Source organism: Protopterus annectens, chromosome 3.part0 (genome assembly GCF_019279795.1).
Source record: "Protopterus annectens isolate FY-2018-M chromosome 3.part0, PAN1.0, whole genome shotgun sequence".
Lineage (NCBI taxonomy): Eukaryota > Metazoa > Chordata > Ceratodontiformes > Protopteridae > Protopterus > Protopterus annectens.
The window spans coordinates 546,605,962-546,628,541 of record NC_056731.1 but is presented as its reverse complement, the minus strand read 5'-3'; the positions used below and the strand labels follow the sequence as shown (position 1 = coordinate 546,628,541).

General features: G+C 40.9%; 1 protein-coding gene across 1 annotated transcript in view; it reads right to left on the bottom strand.

The window, feature by feature from the left end:
- The window catches only part of PRPF4B (pre-mRNA processing factor 4B), a 1,467,347-nt gene that overhangs the window by 1,150,166 nt on the left and 294,601 nt on the right, over positions 1 to 22,580 (bottom strand). The window contains exon 3 of the mRNA XM_044065612.1: positions 13,819 to 13,992. Within this exon, the coding sequence (XP_043921547.1) occupies positions 13,819 to 13,992 (174 nt within the window). The remainder of the gene's footprint in view (positions 1 to 13,818; positions 13,993 to 22,580) is intronic.

Below are 22,580 nucleotides of genomic sequence, written 5' to 3'. Positions count from 1 at the left end.
GACAGCTTTCAAGGATCTACTTCATCCAGGACAACTACTGATAAGGATGGACAATCCTACAGTCATGTGGTACATAAACAAGCAGGGAGGCACACATTCCTACCCCCCCTGCAGACAAGCCATGACTTTGTGGGACACAGCACTGACTTATCAAGTACACATGCAAGCACAATTCCTGCCAGGAAAGAAAAATACTCTGGCAGATGAACTAAGCAGAAATCTCACGGATCCCCACGAGTGGAAACTGGATCCACAAGTCTTCAGCATGATACCAAAGAAATGGGGATGCCCAGACATAGATCTATTTGCTTCCCCTCACAACTGCCAACTACAAAGATTCTGCACAAGGACTTATCACAAGCAAGCATGGAAAGTGGATGCTCTATCATTCAGCTGGAAAACCCTAACAGTATATGCCTTTCCTCCTCTGCCCCTCCTCCCCAAGGAACTCCTAAAGGTCAGACAAGAGAAGCCAAAAATTATTCTGATTGCGCCAAACTGGCCCCGCCAGCACTGGTACCCAATCCTAAAGAGCTTGTCTCAAGGCCCAGCCTGGAAATTGCCTCTAATTCCTCACTTACTGACCCAACGAAACAATCAGATCCTGCACAGCCAACTCAGAACCCTAAATATGGCAGCATGGTGAATAATGTAGCCATTCAGAACACACCTCTCTCTAAAGCAGTGATGGATGTCATTTTGGAGGCCAGGAGGCCCAGTACCAGAAAATCTTATGCAGAAAAATGGAAAAGATTCTGTGCTTGGAACCAGGCACAAGGAATTGACACGTTTGTACCAAATATTCCTCAGATTTTACAATACCTAACTGAGATACTGGACAAAGGCCTTTCCTTTTCATCAATTAAAATCTATGCCTTTGCTATTTCAGCTCATTACAATACGGAACCACCTATTTTTTTCACATCCATTGTTAAGGCAGTACCTCAGAGGGGCCAAAAACATAAGACCCCCAAGGAGAGCACCAATACCTGCATAGGACCTCAATTATGTCTTGGAAAAACTCACACTGCCGCCTTTTGAGCCAGCCAATACAGCTAAAATAAAGTTCTTATCTTGGAAAACAGCTCTGCTCCTAGCAATAACCTCTGCAAGACGGGTTTCAGCGTTACAGGCACTCATGGCTGTGGAACCTTTCATAATTTTCCATCAAGACAGGGTTTCTCTGAGGACAAACCCGACATTTATGCCTAAAGTAGTGCCCAGTGTGGCCCTTAATCAAACCATTCATTTGCCTACTTTTTATCCAAACCCACAGAATAAGGGTGAGAGACTCCTGCATTCTTTGGACATACACAGACAGCTACACTTCTACTTGGACAGAACTAAAGCTTTCAGAAAGACTGAGCAACTCTTGGTGGCATATGCTGCAGAATCACACGGAAAGGCTATCTCAAAGCAGACTATTTCAAAATGGATAGGCCACTGCATTAGTTTCTGCTATTCACAACATGGCAAATCAGTGCCTAAGGGCATTAGACCACATTCAACCAGAGCAGCAGCCACTTCACCAGCCTTCCTCAGAGGAGTACCAACCAAAGACATTTTAGAGGCTGTAACCTGGAGTTCAGTGCACACTTTTACCAAGCACTACCACTTACCGCTGTACTCTAAATCCAGAGCAGGCTTTGCCACTGCAGTTCTGCAGGGCTTTATAGCCTCTCCTAATCCTATTTAGACCCAGCCACCCAATCTCAGCTTTGGGATTCAACCCAAGTGTAATGACTGCAAGAGTGAAACACGATGAACATAGTACAGTTGTGTACCTACCATAAATGTAGATGTCCGAGTGTATTCACTGTTGCAGTTCATATTACCCACCCACCATCCCCCTTTTCTTTGTTGGGACTTATCTGTACTTCTCTATCCTATACAACCTATGTGGTGTATTTGCTTGTAGATGAAGGAAATGTTTATTTTAGTGCATGCATACTTATTGGCATAATTTTTAGCCTACCTATTTGGGGGCACCTGACATCTGGGGCAAGAAAAACTGAAGAAAATGGCGTTGGTTGCATCTTTTATATCCCTGGCGCACTGATGTCAGGAAAGAGATGACAGCAACCGACGCCGGACCTAGACTTTGGAATTCAGGTCGACTGTGGGTAGCCTGCCAGCAGGATAACCCAAGTGTAATGGCTGCAACAGTGAATACACTCAAACATTTACATTTATGGTAGGTACACAACTGTACTTTCTCATGCACATAATAGGTCTGAAATTTTACTCTAGAAGGCAGCTGTGCAAAGTAGTCTAGTGCCAACGATATGTTAGGACCATGTACTTTATTACTACTGCAAGAGTCGTGAGGCAAGTCCACTGGAAGGCTAATACAACCAGACTGAAAAACAAAAGTGTTGTAAAATTTTTGTCTGAAAACAATTGATCGTAACCCATAGTAAAAATGTTACTATTTTGAGACACAGTTTTCTTTTAACCATGACATTAATTTTTGTGCAGGTAGCATCGTAAACAATTTTTCAGTAGTTACTGTAAAACAATTGAACATAAAATTGAGCACACTACAGTAAGATGGAAGGGTGTTACTTAAGAACATCCTGGAAATCTCATAACAAAACAATTGATAAATAATAAATTGCAGATATAGCAAAGACAGCACTCCAAAATCGGCAACATACTGTGAATACGTGAAAATAAAATTAATAAACAGATCACAGTGGGACAGAAGTGTCTGTACTATGAATACCCATAACTGTCCAGGTAATTAAACTTCATCTGCACAAATTTCAATAAATGGGTAGGGGAATTATATTAACAATTCACACACACACACACACACACACACACACACACACACACACACACACACAAATAAGTATCATATCTTAAATATGGAAAGGAAATGTCCAAATGAATATAACTTATTAAACATAATTACACTTTATAAAACTGATAAGCTCCTTCAGTTGTGCATGCACAGGGATTGTAAACCACCCATTCTTTGGGTTTATGACTGACCTTGCTCTTGTGAAAATGTCTGCATGTTGTATCAAACTAGGAAGGCAGCAACCATGTAAATTCACTAATGTAGCCATTTACAGCTGTAAATTTATAGATCGGAAAAAGGCAGGGTATATACAATTTTATCCATTAAATTGAGCACAGAGATTAAGCAATAAAAAACAAGGAAATGGTATGGTAGTAATCCCTCAACAAAAACAGACGTGTCCAGCAACTTGCACTGAATAGAGTAGTTCCCACAGTGAGTGAGCATCGCATTTTTAATGGCTGCAGGAAGAAATATAAACATCTCGTGCATAGTTAATTTATGGGGGTGTTCACAGGGCGAAAGGACTTCAAGGAGGCGGTTCCTGGGCAGCAACTGAGAAAAAAAAGAAAAACAGCAAAGGGTGTTATTAGCAAACAGATTGAGCACCCATACATTCTCTACAGTTCTGCGAGACTGTTTTATGCTTCAAGATGGCTCAGAATACTGGAGCTGTAAGAATGGCCAATGAAAAACTGATCAATACTGTGAAATATGATAGCAGAAGGGGTATGACTGAGTGCTACATTGAAAAGATGGGGGGAAGTAGGACCTTGGAAATGAGAAAACAACCAATGCAGCCCAAAGTGGTCCTTTAACTGCCTGCTGACAACCTGTTAAGTAACTACGAAACCATGAGACACATTAAGGGTGTATCTTTAGGTCTGAGAGAGCAGTCAGAAGTTTGTTTTAGTAAACTGTGTCAAAGGCTTTAGAAATATCCAAGAAACACTGAAGAAACTATGTTTCCCTCATTCCTCTACTGGTTGAAGGTGTTGATAAATCTAAGCAGATCAGTGGCTGTACTATGGGATGGTCTAAATCCATGTTGTGAGATAGCAAGTAAGTTAATGGATGTGAGATATCTCCATAAGCTGGGAATATATACATTTCTCCAGGAGTTTTGAAAGTGGGGACAGAATATCTATGGGGTGATAATTCATTCAGTTGATTTACCACCTTTATGTAGGGGGATAATATAAGAAATTTTCCAGATGGTAGGGATGTAGTTTTCAGAAATTGAGCAGTTTATCAGTACGGATATGGGATAAGATATACCCTCTGCTGAAATTTTTAGGAACTCTGCTGGTAAGTTATCAGCTGCAGTTCTAGCTGGTTTAAATTTTATTAGGAGTTTTTCTATGGTTTTTGGTGGGGATGGGTTGAAATGATAAGTAAGTATTGTTGGTGTTATTTAGATTGTTAGTTATTTACAGGTTCATAGGTTGGTACTAGGCTATCGGCTCTAGGGCCTATACAAGCCTAGCCATAATAATTCCCTGGCTATTTCTTCCCACAATATTTACTTCCCTAGTCCCCCTGTCTAGCAGGGTGACTGACGTGATCCCCGGGGTGAATTTCCTATCTCCCATCCAATCGTCAAGGTTCCTTTTGAAGATGGCCAAAGAGGAGGTCTGCTTGACATGTATGGGCAGTCTACTCCACAGTATGGGGAGTCTCTGGGTCAGGAACTTATCCCTCCAACATGTTTTGTTCATTGTGATGACCAGGTTTAGATCCTTGGAGCATGTGGCTCTGTGGGATTGGAATTTCTTTAAGTGTAGCCTGTCCAACAGCTCTGGGTTTTACATGGCCTTATATGTTAAGCAGAGATCGCCTCTGAGTAGGCGATATGCATGATTACCGGAATTTGGCAATCTTTTGGTATTGAGATTGGCCCTTTGGCGGGTGGAGTTGGCACTGAATTGAGCTGCCAGCATATTGGTAACATCCTTGGGATCAGTATATTTAAAGCCATTCTGTTGCAGCTCAGAGCAGATCTGAGCATTGCCATTTAGACTCTTGACATAACTATAGACTGCCTTGTGGTAGACCTTGGAATCTTTGGCAATTTTATTTTCATAACTAGCTTTGGAAGATTTTATGAGGGATCTCAGCTTCTTACTGAGGCTGGTAAGGGAGAGGGAGTTTTTTTGCATCCTGGGATTTTCCTCTCTTCTGCAACAGTTTCTTCCTTCAGTTGTATAGTTTGTTTATGGCAGGGGACCACCAGATTGGCTTCCTTTTTTTGGAGGAGAGCGTCTTGGTTCTATTTGGAATGGCACGATTCATGCACGAGTAGATGTACTCGTACAATGACTTAGTGTAGGACTCAGCTGTCGAACTTTCAGTTCCAGTCTGCATGGGTATCATGAAGTTTGACACTTCTGACTTGAGTAGCATGAACTTGGCTTCGGAGAAGGTTTTTATGGAGGTTTCCCTACTGGGGGTTGGGGGTGGTATGTGGACATCATGGGTGATTAGCTTATGGTCAGACCTGACCAACGAGGGGGTAACCACGACTGTGGAGCATCGATCTCCCAATGTTGGTAATGACCAAGTCTAGGATATTTTAGCCCCCGGTGGGACTATGGATTAGTTGATCCACGGCATTGGAATTTATGAATTCCAAGAACCGTTGGGCAAAGGTGTTGGTACCATAGTAGTTTTCCCAATTAATGGCAGGGTAGTTGAAATCACCCAGTATTAGGGTGTTTGGTCGTATCTTAATATTTTCCAGTCTGTTTAGAAAGGTGCAGTGAGAATCTTGGGGCATGGTGGGGGATCTGTAGCAAGCTACAATTTGGATTGCTGTCTTACTTAGTGTTAGTTACACCTGCAGAATTTCAGATGCATTGTGTTGGGCAGCTAGCCTAGAGGAGTGAATATCCTTTGTGAATATGGACACTCCTCCACTTTTAGTGTTTCAGTCCTGGTTTGGTGGCCGAAAAGTGTGGTAAGAGTTGTAGCCTGGTATCACAGGGGTGCTCTCTGGAGCCTTGAACCAGGTCTCAGTTACTGTACAGAAATTGATGTTCTCCATTTTTAGGAGTGCCTCAAGAGAGTGCATTTTGAGGTTTAGACTTCTAGCATTGAGTGTCATTACCTTCAGATTTTGCATGCTGATATCTGTTACGGTGGTGATTTTGTCCTTTGAGCCTTGCCTAAAAAAGGCACTATAGGGGTGGCAAGAGCCTTAGCCAGTAACCTGAATCACAGGGGCAACAGGTGCAGACCATCTTTGGCAAAGCATCATGGTTTGTTGATCACGTCGTCCCAGGCAGACAGATACTGGATCCCCTTTGAATGACACCAGAAACGTAGCCAACCGTTGAAGTCAATCATTTTGTCCTTATACTGTGGTACCATTCTGGGTGAAGGCAAGATGCTACTCAGGGCTAGGGTCATACCTGCCTGGGCTACATGATCTGAGAGCTCTTCCATGTCTCTTTTCATGTAGTCCAGAGAGGTACGTCTGAAGTCATTCACTCCAACATGGACAACGACAGAGTCATATTTGTACTTGTTGTGGAGTGACTTGAGTGCATGTGTTATGTTGCAGATCCTGGCATCTGACAGGCAGCTGATGATTTCTCCTTATTCAGCCTGGTGAGTGGGACATCAGTGTGCCTAACTATAGAGTCACCGATGACTAAAGTGTTGGGTACGTTGTCTTGCCTTAGGGGCTGTTGTTGGGTGGCACACTGGTGTTTAGAGCTATGTGTCACTTTGGCTGTGATTGGTGTTTGTTTGCGTTTCAGCTTTGGAGGTCTTGTTGCTTGGGCAGGTTAATGTTAAGGGCCTCCACATATGTGGGTTTAGTCTTACTATGTGTGGGTGTTGGTGGTGTGGGTTTTGTAGGGCTATGTGTTGCTTGGGCTGTAGTGCAGGTGTTAACCTTCTCCTCTTGACTGTCTAGCACAATCTTGGCTAGAGGGAGCTTTGCTTCTAGTTTGGCTATGTAAGTGCATCTCTCGCAGTTTGTAGTGTTGGGTGGTAGGAGGACAGGGTTGTCTGTGTACATGAGGCAATTGCTGCATTGCCCCAGTATGCCCAGATTCACCAAGTGGACAGGAGAAATCACCGGAAGCTGACCCTTGGACATGCCTGTTTCAGTGTTTCTTTTGTAAAGTACAAGAGCTGTTTTCCCTTACCTTGGCAAGGTACTTTGCAATTATAGGCTGTTTAGTGCCTTCGACTAATTTCTCCTTATTAACAAGGAGAGTTGAGTGCTTGTATCAGTTTAAGGCTTCCTAGTGCTTTCCAGCACATTTTAGAGCAAGTGCTAGTCACAAGGATTCAGGATTTTAGTCCTACTATTGAAAAACCAGCTAGTTCTACGGGAAAATGTGCAGAGCAGACTTTCTGGTACCTGGGTATACTTTAACCGTAGCCCCGCAGACTGAGTGATGCACAAAATTGCACAAACACGCATTTTTATGCCAGAAAGTTGAAAGGGATAGAAATCAGCTCAAAATGGCCAATAAACTACAATTTCTGTGCTGAAACCACTCCTCTACGGTTAAATTGGCAGTACAATGCGCACCACTCTCACTGGCCAGCAGAAGGACTTTTCTCTAACACAGCAAGGTCTAGAATAGCTCTGATCACCAGAAATAACTAGCTTAGAAAAGGCGGAAAAAGAGCAAACAAGAGGATTTTTTTTCTTTTGTTTTTGATAATAAAACAGGCAGAAAAATGCAATTAGACAGTGGATATACTCAGAAAAGGCAAGTGCACTTGAATGTCTTGCCTAAAACACTAAATGCAGTTAAAAACTTTTACAATTAACAAACAGCAAGTACACAGTAATAAAAACTATTTAAATGGCAGAGATGCAACAAAATAAAGTAGATATTAGCTTTAGATGCTTTAGAGAAGTGCAGAAACAGCAAAAACGATTGATAGACAGCAAAAAACAAGAAATTTAAGCTAGAAAGTACTTCCAGCCAACCAAAAGTCTCTCTCTTTTCTGGTGCTGAATTAGTCTGCAGGTTGCTCAAACAGGATCTGCTGATCTAAAACTAAAACTTTGTAGGTTATTTGGGTTATCTCTGGTTAGTGCGAGAATGCTTTCTGTAAAGTTTTGGTTAAACTGTTCTGCGGTGGCTTCTGAGTTACCTGGCAAAGTGGGGAAGGGGGTTGTGGTTTGTCCGGGATTGAGTACGTTTCTGATTGTGGCCCAGAATTTTTTTGTTGATTATTTTGATACTTAATTTCCATGTTAATATAATAGTTCTTTTTGTCTAGCTTGATTTGGTGTTTAACTTTATTCCTGAGTTGTTAAGTTATACGATCAGGTAGAGTTTTGCTAGTATGCTAGGAGATCCAGGCCTTGTCCCTTTGCTTAAGGAGGGTTTTTACTTCAGTAGTAAGCCATGGGGCAGAACTTGCTTTGACACAAACTGTTCTAAGGGGTGCCATACTGTTGAGTATACTGAGGAAAGTATTAAAATGTTCAACTGCTGCATCTAATGGTAAAGTCTTCAGTGGGCTCCAGTTACAGTGTTTTAGAGTGCACATTAGTTCCTGTGGCTTACAATGTTTCTTATTACGGATGTGATGATATATAGTGTGCTTAGTAGGGTTAATGTGTTGCCTGAGTAGGTAGGTAGGTATGTGATCACCGATGTCTAATAAACAGCCAGTATTTTGATAATGGGAGGGTTTGTTTGTTAGGGCCCAGTACAGACTGTAGTGCTGGTTAGAGCTTTTGTCTATTCTGGTAGGGAACTGGATAATCTGTGAGAAGCCATAGCAATTAATTTGGTTGTTATAGAGTTACAGACAAACCAGTCAGTATTAAGATCACCTATGATAATAGTTTCTTGGGTGATGTTATTAGAGATGCATTGAAGGTTGTATTCAGTGGTGGAAATGTTACTGCCTGGTGGGATGTAAATGTCTACTACAGTTATATGCTTGTTAGCATTAATTTGTAATTTGGCAAGCAGAAGGTTAGTATTAGTAGGGATAGACGTTTGTAGCTTTAGAGGTGTCACAGGCTGTTTTTGAAAAGTATAGCTACTCCACCTCCTCTTTTGTCATTTTTGCCTGCTCAAAGTATATTACACCCTGAAGGTGTAATTTTGTTGTCTGAGATATGGGGTTTAAGCCAGGTCTCTGTTAGGATGGCTATTTCTGGGGAATAATGTGAAAGGATAGCCACTAGTTCATGAACTTTATTAACCAGACTTCTAACATTTAAGTTTACAAACAATAAGTCAGTGTTTTAGTGGTGTTTCAGAATTGGATGAAGTAAGGGTGTTAGTTCTAGGATTTGCGTGTAGGTCCCCACCTGTAAGCAGTTTTTTGAAAATAATGTTTGCTATTCTTCTGATGTGACTATATATTTGTTTGTGTTATCTAAATGCAATATATTTTTTTTAAGTTACTTTGGGTGGTGGTACTTCAGTATTACTTTGGGCCTACAATGGTGGCGTTGAAAATGCCAGGAGACATTTGAAAGTTTGCTGATTGCTTTAGTGTACAAGAGTTAATAGTTACCTTTTGGTTACTTTGGGGAAGGACTAAGGGGTAGTGGTAGGATGTACAGTGTGTGGCTAAGAAGAAAGAAGTATTAAGATGTACTGGGTTAGCACGAAGATGTTTAGACAATCCTTGAGATGTGGCATTTTTAACTGAGTGGGGGATGCACTAAGTAGTAAGAGTTTGCTTGATAACGGAAGAAGTATTAGTGAAAGAGTACTGCAGGATAATAAAAAAAGGAAGGTGGGGTAACAAGAGCAGAAAGTACTGTAATAGTTGTAGGGTCAGTACAGAGTATTTAAAAGATTATAGGCTAGGAAGTAGTAGTGTAATTAGCTGGGGATGGAGACAGGATAACGGAGAGTTTAAATTAGTAACTGGATGTGAGTGGTGGTTGGACTGTGAAGTTGGTGGGAGGGGAGGTTAACGGTAAATGTAACTGCTGTGGGGGTCGGTGGGAAGGGAAGTGTAGGGTTACCACCTGTCACTCTTTGGAGGGACAGTCCCTCTTTGGGCAGTTGTGTCCTGACAAAAAATATTAAAAAGAACAAATGTCCTGAGATTGTAGGACATAATTATGTCCCATATTTTATGTAATAGTTGCATAAAATAGTTATTTATGTATCTAAAATACCTAAATGTTACAAGAAACATAATAAGCAACTAAACTGCTACAAGAATAAGCTTTTATTTAGGAAAAAAAAGTTAAGTTCTATCCTTTGAACTGACCGTGGGTATGTGTTGGCCTGTAAAATCTGATGTGTGTCCCGAAAATGTCCCACTTTGGCCATTTGAAAAGGTGGAGTGAGCCGAAGCGAGAGCGGACAGAGTGGGTCCAACCTAGACCCTCTGTGCAGCAGTCTTCAAAAACAATCAGTGAGATATTAAAACCAGTGAAAATGTAAGAGGACATGTTACTTAAAAGTAGGGTTTTAAAACGGAGTGGAATGCCTTTAACAGTGAAACATAACTTACATGGGGTGAGCACAAAAACCGAAATGCTTACTGCACGGCTGTTTGGTGACCGCAGAGTGTCTACTGTGCAATAAGAAAAATACTGCTGATGACTAGAATCAGATAATCCGCAGATGCAGAGCAATGGGATCAGCTGAAAGCCGCTGCTAAAATTAAAGGGATAGTTTACTTTTAATATACATTTAAAATGTTTGTGACATTGTCTGTGAAATACAAGAGGATTAGAAACCAATCAGTGAACTTAAGAAAATGTATGTTACTTTGTACAGTCACTCTACTTTACACTATTAAATTAAGACATTATCAAATTTTACCCTGAATTTCTTAAAATGATATAATATTAAAGGTGAGGTTAGGTACAGATGAAGAGGAGCGGTAATTGTATGCTAATTTACAGATATAAGTTTTTCTCAAAAGAAAACAGACTGTGGCTTGGGGAGGGGACACCTACTGGACAGGGTTATGCAGCTGTTGCTTCCTGGTGATAAGCTTGTCAGTACAGTGGTTTGAGTAATGAACTTAACAACAGAATGTACTAACACACTTACTAACACTTATTTAATTTAGTGCACTTAAGGTATTTTACTGCCTAGACACTTGGAAGTTAAGCACCTACATTAGTTTTAAGTCTCTTTAGTTACAGCATAGTGTCCATGGATGCCCAGTGCGCAAGTGAGGTACTTTTGAGGTTTCCACTTCTTGTTATGGGGGGAGCAGAGACCTGCTTGACCCAAGGGGCAGCTTGGTTTACTAAAAGAAAAAGAAAAAAATGTAAGAGAGGATTAGGTTAAGGCAGCATGTGCTGTGTGACCAGTCACCAGCAATGAGTGTTATAAACAGTAAGTTACAGCTCAGTTAAAGCTGCAAGAGTCAGGGAAAGGGCATACAGTATCAAGATAGGTTATAGTCTAGTAAAATAAGTAAATGATACATAGGAGACCTACAGAAATGAAAGTCATGTGTGCAAGTGTGTCAATTAAGAAGAAGTAAGCAGTATAAAGATTGGCCTTGGTTTAACAGTACACAAAAACATCAGGTAATGATAACGATGGTTTCTGCTTCAGCATTTGAGAACATATTTTTTCTTGTGGCAACATACAAAAATATAGTGTGAATAATACATAGAGCAGTTCTCTACTACATTAAACCAAGATACACTTTCAATGTGTTTTAAATGCTAGTCAATCAATACAGTTAGAGCAGTTCAATGCAATATGTGAAATTACCCTTCTGGCTCTATAACAGTAAACAAGGAAACATATCTACGTGCATATGTGACAGCAGTTCATTAAGCATAAATATCTATATATATATATATATATATATATATATATATACATACACACACACACAAACACACACATACACACGCGTATATCTTTGTGTATAAAAATGTATGTAGCATCTAGAATACTATATGTGGGATGCAGTACTGCATTTAAATCTACGTCTGCGTGTGTGTGTGTATAAACACATTTAAACACAGTTAAGTACTTTGTATTTCCTTTTCTTAATGTTTTTAATGCAAGAGTACATAGTAAATGTATGCTAAAGTAAATTCAGCTGTATATTCTGGTTGCCATCAATAGTCACATTTGAAAGAAAAAAGTATATTCAGAATAGTTTGCATCCTGTTGAACAGAATCATGCAAGTCAATTGCATTAACAAATAGGCCGTGGTAAATATTATTGAAGTAGACACAGTTGATACAGTGCAGTTTAAAATGCATCAGTTATTGAGATAAGATACAGATCAGAATGTGTTGCAAGAAGTGCTTAGAAGGAAAAAAAAAATTTGGATTGCGACTTTATAAATTTGCAATGTGCAATAGTTTGTCAGATGATGATTTTTGAAACGTTGGGGATGAAAGGTAAAGAAAAGAGAACTGAGTGCACATTAACATATTCTTGGCAGCAAGTAAAACCATTGGGTCAGAAGTTGCTTTCTTATGAATTTAAAAATAGAAAAGTATAAGATCCTGTTTGACTGTAGTATTTGAGATGATTCTTTTGATAATTTGGGTTGTGCAGCTTGCAAAAAGCTAAGAACTGTAAAATGAATTTACAGTGTAAAAGCTGAGAGTACGTGTTCAGATACAGACTTAAATTCACTGAAGCATTTTGAATATTGTATAAAGCCGTAGCTGTGAGGGCGGCCACGGTGGTGCAGCGATTACATTGCCGCCTTACAGCAAGAGGTTCTCCAGTTCGATTCTCAGCTGGGGTGCCTTCTGTGCGGAGTCTGCATGCCCTCCCTGTGGTCGCGTGGGTTTCCTCCCACATCCTAAAGACATGCAGTAGGTAGATTGGACACACTAAATTGGCCCTAGGTGTGAGTGTGTGCATGTGTGTGCCTTCTGTGGAAGGTTGGGCGCCGGGCTGACAACTCGACACCATAAAACTTCACTGCCAATCATGAGCGGACAGATGATTCGCTGTGGTGACCCCTAACCAGGAAAAAGCCAAAAGAAGAAGAAGCCATCAATAGTCACATTTCCTCTGTAGACTACAAAATGCTTGTGCACTCTAACAATGTAAGGACTGACTCAAAGTCAGTGGGAATTACCATGGATCTGCGTGTACCAGATATGTATCCTCCTCTGGAAGGATGGAAGGATGTTTTATCAACAGTTATCAGTGCGCCTAGTTGACAGGGTTGCCCATTGTCTCTCTTTCTGCAGTTCTGTCCTGTGTATGGGGGGGGGGGCTTGTAAATGGTACGTGTTGATACCTGACGAGAAAAAATATTTTCTGACTTTTCTCTAAATATCACAAAAATCTCTGACATTACATTTAAGTTATTTTCACATATAAACTATTATAAATAACCAACATTTAAAACTTATCATTTCAATACTGTGTTGCTGCTTATGTAAATTTGTCAGAAGAGGCGTCAACTGCCTTTAAACCAGAGTGATTTAATTGCTTTGTTTTGCTATGAAAATGGAGTGTTTATCCTTCTCTCTGCAATAAAAACAGTGGAAAACAAGTTCCACAGCTTTCTGTCTTTTTTTACAGCTCACCTGCTGTGTTCCTGACATTAGCATGATTAACTGCCCATCTAAGACTGACAGCAGTACCTAACAGGGTAAACTACAAATTTAACTGTGTCTATGATAATGTCATTCAGGTGGAGACAAATTCCTTTGCAAAGTATGTGAGAAGTTGAGCTTTAAAAAAAGTAGGTGGGCTTTCCCTTCCTTTGATTCCAATGCAAGGAAATAAAAGTTTTAAAAAGTGCAAGTAGGTTTCTGGTACCTACAAAATACTGGAACCATATTATAGGGATAAAAGAAAAGGATTGAGTTAAACTGTAGGAGAGGGTGGAGTTTTCCTTTAAATAAAAGAAGAGACAGGAATTTTAAAAACCACGAGTATTCTCACATAAAGACCGCATTCATTAGCAATGACTGAGAAAAAAAAAAAGAAAGAAACAAAAGGTAAAGTTTTCACTCTTTCTTTTTTCATTTTGTTGTTGGTTACTATACAAGAAACTCAATTACTGATTTGGTAATGCTCAATCTGAATGAAAAACAAATGAAAATCACCTCCTCCTTGGACTCCTACTTTTTCTCCTTGGAGACCGACTGCGTCTGATTGGTGAACGAGATCGCCTCCTAAGAGGTGACCTACTAGGCCTCCTCCTTGAAGGAGACCAACGAGATGGGCTGATATCTCTTGATCTTTCCCGTCTTGTAACAGCATCATCTCGAGACCGCCTCCTGGAAACAAGAAAACAAAGGTCACTATCTGAAATATCTACAAGTCCAAAAGTTCAGTCCTTTAATAAAGCAGTCCTTAAAAACAAAATGCAATACTACCTCAATGATTAAGCCTGTCCCAAAAAGTATTACTGAATACTGGAAAGGAAATAAAACAAATAGAGATGGGATTACTATAAGATGGAGAAAGTAATTTTCACAAAAACAATGCCACATAACCCCAACCTGCACAAGCCATTCACTCCACAGCCCCTCTGCTTGTCGTGCATACCAATAGTAATTATAGGGCATTTTCAACTTGAAGACCCCCCCCCCCACCAGGACATAAACAAAAACAGATTTGACTGCTCGCTTGTTACGGGACAGGTCTCACACTAAAAGAAAACGAGCAACAAGGCTACCATTTCAAGCTTTTCACGTAGGTAATTATAAGGTATTTTCTCCTTGAAGACACCCCCCCCCTTCCAGGACATAAACAAAAATAGATTTCAACCACTCCCTTGTTACGCACAGGTCTCACACTAAAAGAAAACGTACAAGGCTACCATTTCAAGCTTTTCACATAGGTGAATACTGTTGTTGTATACATAATCAGATATTAGAGCATTTTTTTCTCTAAATGTATGGTGTGCACGACAATTAGGGTTCCCAAAACTGACCCCAACGTAAGCTCTGGTCAACATCTGATTAAATTCCTCAGTCACCACTACATGGCGCTACCCACCCATATTTCAGCCTACTAATATTTTACAGTAACTTATTTATCCAGTTAAATAACTGCTGCAAACTTATTAAAATACCTACTCAACCCTATTAATTAGGTTTAGTGCACAGTCGCCCCCATAAGTGTATCGTTGATAACACCACTCAAAGTTAAATGCTTGATCCCATATACCTTTCCTTAGTCCTCCACTGATTGTTGTAACCCTGTTGCTCCTCTCCTCCATCTCCCACCGCTCCACTAGTCTACATTAGGAATATGCATCCTGTGGAGTCATCTTTAAACTGCTTAACCCCAACCTGCACATGCCACTCACTCCACAGCCCCTCTGCTTGTTGTGCACACCAATAGTAAGTTGAACACGGTTATTTTCTTTTCAAATGTTTTTGTACTACTTTGTGACAATCCTGATAATCTGTCAGTATCAGTGTATCTATACCTTAAATATAATTACATTTGTCTGCGGCTTACAGGTGTATCACTCTAAGCAATATATCTTATTCCTATGTATTTAAACAAGCTGCTCATTTTTATGACGATTGATATATGTAGTCCTCTTGTTCAGGCTGCTTACGGAATTAATGATGTTAAACTTGCATAACTTGGCATGTATTAATTAAGATTTTATTCATAAGCATACTGCATACAGTATAATTACACAGTACAGCTGACTTGGTCCAGAGCTTAAAGACCTTCAGCTTACTAAAACATATTCTACTGTACTGAATTTGTGATTTTATGTTGCCGTTCGTTAACTTGTCACCTAGCTTTTTATACTGCTTTTTCATTATAATTAGTGCATGAAGTGTACCTACCCTCGCAAACTGCATTTGTGTAACAACTGCAACACTATGTTAAATATGCTTTTTTAATGTTATTGTGTCTGCTGCAAACTAATAACTCTGTTGATATAGATGCGGAGTTGGTTCAAAACTCACATTTTTTACATGCATCTTCACATTCACAGAACTGAGTTACTGGTTTGCTTTTCTGCTAATACTGTGTCTACTAAGACAGATGCACTTTGGGAGTCCTAAGCCAGTACAAGGGCTTCATAGGAACGGCAACGGCATCAGTGGTCTGTTTATTATTTAAACTGTGTACTGCTACCATAAGCTTTGCTTGTGTAACCAAGATTAATGCTTACTGAACTGTATTGCCAGGGTGCAATCTGAATCTACATATACCTTAAAATACAACTTCATTCTGTTAAGTATTATTTCTGCTTGAATACCAGTGCCTTGTACTGTGTATCTGTCTTATGTATTCTCTGTATCTCTTACTGTATTACCTGTTCCCTGCTCATAACCTTACTGTTTTTTTTGTCTTTTCTAGGTAATTACAGGGCATTTTCTCTTTGAAGACCCCCGCCCCCTTTCCAGGACATATACAAAAGTAGATTTTGATCGCTCGCTTGTTATAGGACAGGTCGCACACTAAAAGAAAATGAATAAGGCTACCATTTCAAGCTTTTCACATAGGTGAATACAGTTGTTGTATACATAATCCGAGATGAGAGCATTTTTTTCCTCTAATTGTACGGCGTGCATGACAGTTAGAGCTCCTAAAACTGACCCCAACCTAAGCTCCAGTCAATATCTGGTTAAAGCAAATTCCTCACAGTCACCACTACATGGCGCTACCTGCCTGTATTTCAGCCTACTAATATTTTACAGTAACTTACTTAACCCAGTTAAATAATTGCTGCAAACGTATTAAAATACCTACCTAACCCTATTAATTAGATTCAGTGCACAGTCGCCCCCATAGTGTATCACTGATAACCCCACTCAATAAAGTTAAATGCTTGATTCCACATACCTTTCCTTAGTCCTCCACTGATAGATTTTTCACTCTCAGCCCTGCAGGGGCAAGCCCGCTCAGCTCCCCTACCCTGCCCCCAATTCCCACCCGTCCCCACTATCTCTAGCTTTATACATCACAGGCCACTCTCCTTCCAACCTCCTCACAGATTCTAAGCTCCCATGAGTTCATCACATCCCACACTCAAAACAACTAAAACCCTCTTGCATCTCACATCATGCACACTCTAACTGTACTACTAACATCCCTAACCTTCTTTAGCCTACTTGCTCAACACCACACTACATCAACTAACCCCAACAAAAACTACAGCACACATATACCATAACTCATCTCAAAACAGTTACTCTGATATTTCACCATCACTCTTCAATCACTGAGACAGCACCACTTTCAAGACCAAACTGCATTTTAATATACCTAAAAATAAAACATCTCATATGCATACTCCATACTTAACTACATTTCATCCACAATCCAAACCCCAATCTTCACATTATTATGCCAAAGTGGAGATATTCATCCAAACCCTGGACCTTCTCCCACTCAGCATATTAACAACTCTACATTACTCTCAGTGAAAACACCAAAAGATCTTTGCAACGTGATGTTAAACATCTGTAGTATCTGCAACAAACTAACTGACTTCCATGCATGGCTTACACAGTATACACCTGATATGGTTGCTCTAACAGAAACCTGGCTCAAACCCCAAATATCAGACTCAGGAATACTTGTCCTTGGATTTCAAATATTATGAAAAGATAGACTTCATAAGAAAGGGGGAGGCCTAGCATTAATATACTGTAACCACTTAAACATAATACCCCATCCAAAAATAGTTCCCACCTTTAATAACATGGAAATCCTATTAGCATCACTACTTTTCAGCAACCCAACTACTACATCTCAAATAAAACCATCATCCTCAGTGACACTAACTTAAATTGGCTTAAACTAACACCAAACAATTGCACAAACTCCATCAATCTGTTCAAATTTAAACAACTTATACAACCCCCTACACACACCCTGAATCCACCCTACACTAGATATTAGTATCCCACCCACAATACTACTCCAATCCCATCATGCTTCCCAACACCTTAAGTGAACACTTACCGCCTGTGATACACAGGCTATCAACCTCAACCCCAAGCATTCATGCATACCAGAAATCTAGCCAATTTTAGCCAGTCTCACTTTTGCAGCCTATTACAAACACTAAATTAGAACCCGCTGAAATACCTTCCCTTAGATGAAGCAGTACATTATTTCAATACCGTCTTCCTAGACACCCTCAACTCCACAGCCCCCATAAGAAAAAAAAGAGAGTTAAAAATAACTATGCTCCTTGGCTATCTAGGTTAATCAAACATCAAACAATTCTCATACCATGCTTTTCGGCCCCAAAACTTGGATCGAACAACAAAAGGAGGGGGAGTATCGATATTCATCAAAGATACCCACACCTCCAGGTTGGTGGCAAAGCAGGAAGCATCAGAGACTATCCATGTGCAACTAACAGTGGGTAAATCTGCCTTCCAGTTTATAGCCTGCTACAGACCACACTCCCAAACCCAGGAACCCCACTCGGCCTTCCTGAGAACACTGGAAAATATGAAGGTCTCTCCAAACACCATTATATTGGGCGACTTCAACTACCCAAACATAGACTGGGAGCATTACTCTAGCTCCAACACCCTAGCCCAAAGATTCCTAGAATTTATAAACTCAAATGCTATGGAACAACTTGTTACCACTCCCACAAGAGGGGAAAACATACTGGACCTGATCATCACCAACATGGGGACTCTATGCTCCAGACCAGAAGTGTATCCCTCACTGGTAAGATCAGACCATAAACTAATCTCACTGGATATTCACATCCCGACCCCACCCCCTGCCCAGAAAACCACAGTGAAAAACTTCTCTAAAGCAAATTTCACACTCCTCAAAACCGAGGTGGAATCCTACAAAGCCCCCGGGCCTGTGGAAAATACGGCCCACACCGCAGAATCCTCTATAAACGCATTCTATGAACACCTTCAGGAATGCATGGATCATGCGATCCCAAATAAAACCGAGACCCAATCCTCCAAAGGCAGACGTCCTGTCTGGTGGACCCCAGCCATAAACAAACTATACAACAGAAGGAGGAAGCTACTAAATGATAGAGCAAAATCCCAAAAAGGGAAGGCATCACTGATCAGTATTAGCAAAAAACTACGGGCACTCATAAAATTGTCTAAGGCCAGCTTCGAGAGAAAAATTGCACAGGACACTAAGGATAATCACAAGGCTTTCTTTAGTTATGTTAGGAACCTGGGTGGTAATTCCCAGATATGCTCAGAATTAGTCCAAAATGACAAAAAATACACTGAACCCACAGACATTGCCAACATCCTAGCTGACAGGTTCAGCGCAAACTTCTCCCCCCCCCCAAAAGGGCAAATATCTATCCCAGCAGAGTGCTGCCCCCCTGACATCTCAGATGCTCAGGTAAGAGCCGCCCTCTCCAAAGCAAAAAACACAGCATCAATGGGACCAGACGGTGTCCCGGGCTGCGTCCTACATGAACTCCAAGAAGAGCTAAACCCAAACATAAAACTACTGTTCAATCTAAGCCTTATACAGGATATGTGCCCAAAGAGTGGCGTACAGCAACAGTGGTCCCTCTCCATAAAGGTGGTGCCTCAATGGATCCTGGAAACTATCGCCCCATAAGCCTGACTAGCTTGGTCTGCAAAGCTATGGAAAGGATCATCATGGACCTCATAAATAAAGATATTAGGGACCTACAGACACTGGATCCTACCCAGTTCGGCTTTGTAAGGGCAGATCCTGCCTCTTAAACCTGGTTGATTTCTTTGAAACAGTCACCAAGGCCATTGACGAGGGGAAGGTGGTCCACACAGCCTACCTGGACCTCACAAAAGCCTTCGATACAATACCCCACTCGGGAATTATAGATAAGCTCACCAGCTTAAATATAAACCCCTATGTCACTAGATGGATTGCAAACTGGCTCAAGGAGAGAACCCACATGGTTAGAATTGCTGGAGCCATGTCATACTCCAAACCAGTTACAAGATGTGTCCCACAAGGCTCAGTCCTGGGACCTCTCTTTTTCGATATATATTTCTCGGAGGTACAGGCCAACACGGAAGGACTGTGGCTGACCAAGTTCGCAGATGACTGCAAACTGGGCGCCGTAATCGACTCTCCAGCCGACACAAGCATCCTCCAAAAGGGCCTCATAGAAACAGACAACTGCTGCCAGAGCCATGGCCTCAAGCTACATGCCAAAAAGTGTACAGACATCCCCTTTGGCAAAAACAAAGTGCCCACAAATTACCACATAGGTGGTAATCCATTAAGTACAGAAGAAGTAATTAGGGACCTGGGGACCCAAGTTGATAGCAATCTCTCATTTGACAACCACATGGCCAAAGTGGTTAGAAAAACATTTTATATAGCCCACCTAATCATGAAGGGATTCACATCCAGATCAGGGGAGGTCATCGTGCCTCTTTACTCATCCCTCATCAGGCCCATAATTGAGTACAATGCCCCTTTTGGGATGTACCTTACCAGACACCTGCAGCAACTGGAAAGACCCCAAAAGTACCTCACCAAGAGGATCAAAGGGCTCAAACAGATGCCATATGCTGCCCGGTTAAAGAAACTCCAGCTCTACTCAGCGGCATACCGCCTGTTCAGAGGCGATCTGTGCCTGACGTATAAAACTATGTCCAACTCGGAATTAATGGACATGCTGCACCTCAGAAAATCCAAATCCCATCGTGCTACGCGCTCGAGAGACTTGAACCTCAGCACTGAAATAAATAGGACATGCTGGAGGGACATATTCATAACCCAGAGGCTCCCTTCACTCTGGAATAAAATCCCAGTCCAGGTTAGGCAGAGTCCCTCATTGACTCTCTTCAAGAGGAATCTTGATGAGTGGATAGGAGATCATAGGTTTACCCCGGGTATCACTTCTGTGTCACTGTTAGACAGAGGCACAATATACTAACCTCGAAAAAGGGCATAGCAAAATAAATTTAAAATGGGTGGTGAAAGCCAAATACATTCTGGCTAGGCTTATAAATGCCTTAGGGCAGATAGCCTAGTATGAACCTATGAACTACTGACTAATAGAGGCAGAGCATGGCACAAATGGAGAAAAGATAAGACCCCACTCAAAGAAACCGCCTTCAAAACACCTAGAAACAAAGCAAAACAGCCCATTAATCAGGACAAAAAGACTTACTTCTCTCAACAAATAAACACCACAGTAATAATCCCAGACATTTCTGGAAATCTGTCAATTCATTACTAAATCCTGGTAGCACTCAAAATCCATCTCCATTTCCAGACAAAAGCCCAGTTGAAATCACTGAAATATTTAATAAAAACGTTATTGATATTATCCTTACATTAGTAAATGCAGGCAATACCCCAACCCACATTAACCCATCCACCATACCTCAAGGCAAAATCAGCTCCATACCATCCTTTAACTTTCAACCAGTAGCAACATCTCAAAAACAAACACTATTTGGCAAACTGAAACCAGGCTCCTTATCCACTGATAATCTTCCCCCAGAATACCTCACAATTAGTGCTAAGGCAATAGGTTTCCCAGTAAGCATCCTTATAAACCGATCAGTTGCAGAACACATACTCCCCCAGCTCTGGAAAAAATTTATAATCACCCCACTTCATAAAGGTGGAAACCTTCATGACCTATCTAATTTTAAATGCATTTCCATACTGTCCCCTCTACCTAAAAAAAAATGGAAAAATGCATCCACAAACAACTGGTTGAATATCTAACCAGCAACAACCTACTACCCCCTTCACAACATGGTTTTCAACCATCCCACAGTACCATTACTGCCCTAGTATCCTTCACAAATTTCATCTATAACCTCCTGGATAATAACCTACTTGCACATCAGTCCTGTTTACTGGATCTCTCAAAAGCATTTGAAACAGTCTCCCACATCTAACTTATCCAGCAACTGCAATCACTAGGATGCTCTGATCAGGGGTGGCTCGTGCTATTGGACTGCAGGACTGCAGCCCTCCAAACTGTAAAACAAGAAAAATTAAACAAAATATAAAATAAAATAATAAAACCAATACAAGTCCTGGAACATCGCACGTGTGTGGCATTTCCTGATATTCAGACTGCTGGTGAACCAGTCTGGAGCATGTGCACAGAATCCAGTCTGTCTCCACCAGCAGTATGGATTGCAAAGACAACACACACATCTACATTTTACCAGCAGTCAGAACTGCATAGACTGGAAGGGGATCAGACTGCAACATCCACAGGCAGGGTGGTCTCATGGGACAGATAGGATGAGCCTCAGGTGCACTCACCGGAAGGGCTTGCTTACTGCATGGATTTAACAGCTCAGTGATGATGGTGCAGGAATGGATTGAACAGCTCAGCAGATTGTGTGTGTGTGAGTGAAATGCCCCAAGTGCTACATGGTGGTGGGTAGAGAATAAGGCTTGAACGCTGTACCTTGGGCCCAAATGGCAAGAGCCTGAATTCCCTACCCACCACCATTTGTAAAAGAAATGCATATTTTTTAATCATATTTGTTCTGTTCCTCATAAAATCTGTGGTTTCTGTATTTTTGTTTCTCAACACAGCCAGCTGTACAGTGGTGCAGTGGTAGCATTATTGCCTAACAGCTACAGGTTGCCTGGTTTGATTCTTGGCTGGGGTGCCTTCTATGTGGAGTCTGCATGTCCTCCCTGTGTTTGTGTGGGTTTGCTCTGGTGTTCTCTCATCTTACAAAGACATGTGTCTGGAGTGTTTTTTCCTCTGCCAAAAATTGGCTTTTGTTTCAAATCAGCCTTTCCTGGTTAACAAATGTTAAATAAATAAAAATGACAAGCAGTGGAATTTCAGACTTCATATTCTTCAGAAAGTACATGGTAACACAAAACCTATTATTATAGCAAGTTTATAAGATGGATATTTTAAATTTGTCCCTATTTTTAGGACTGTGTTCCCCCA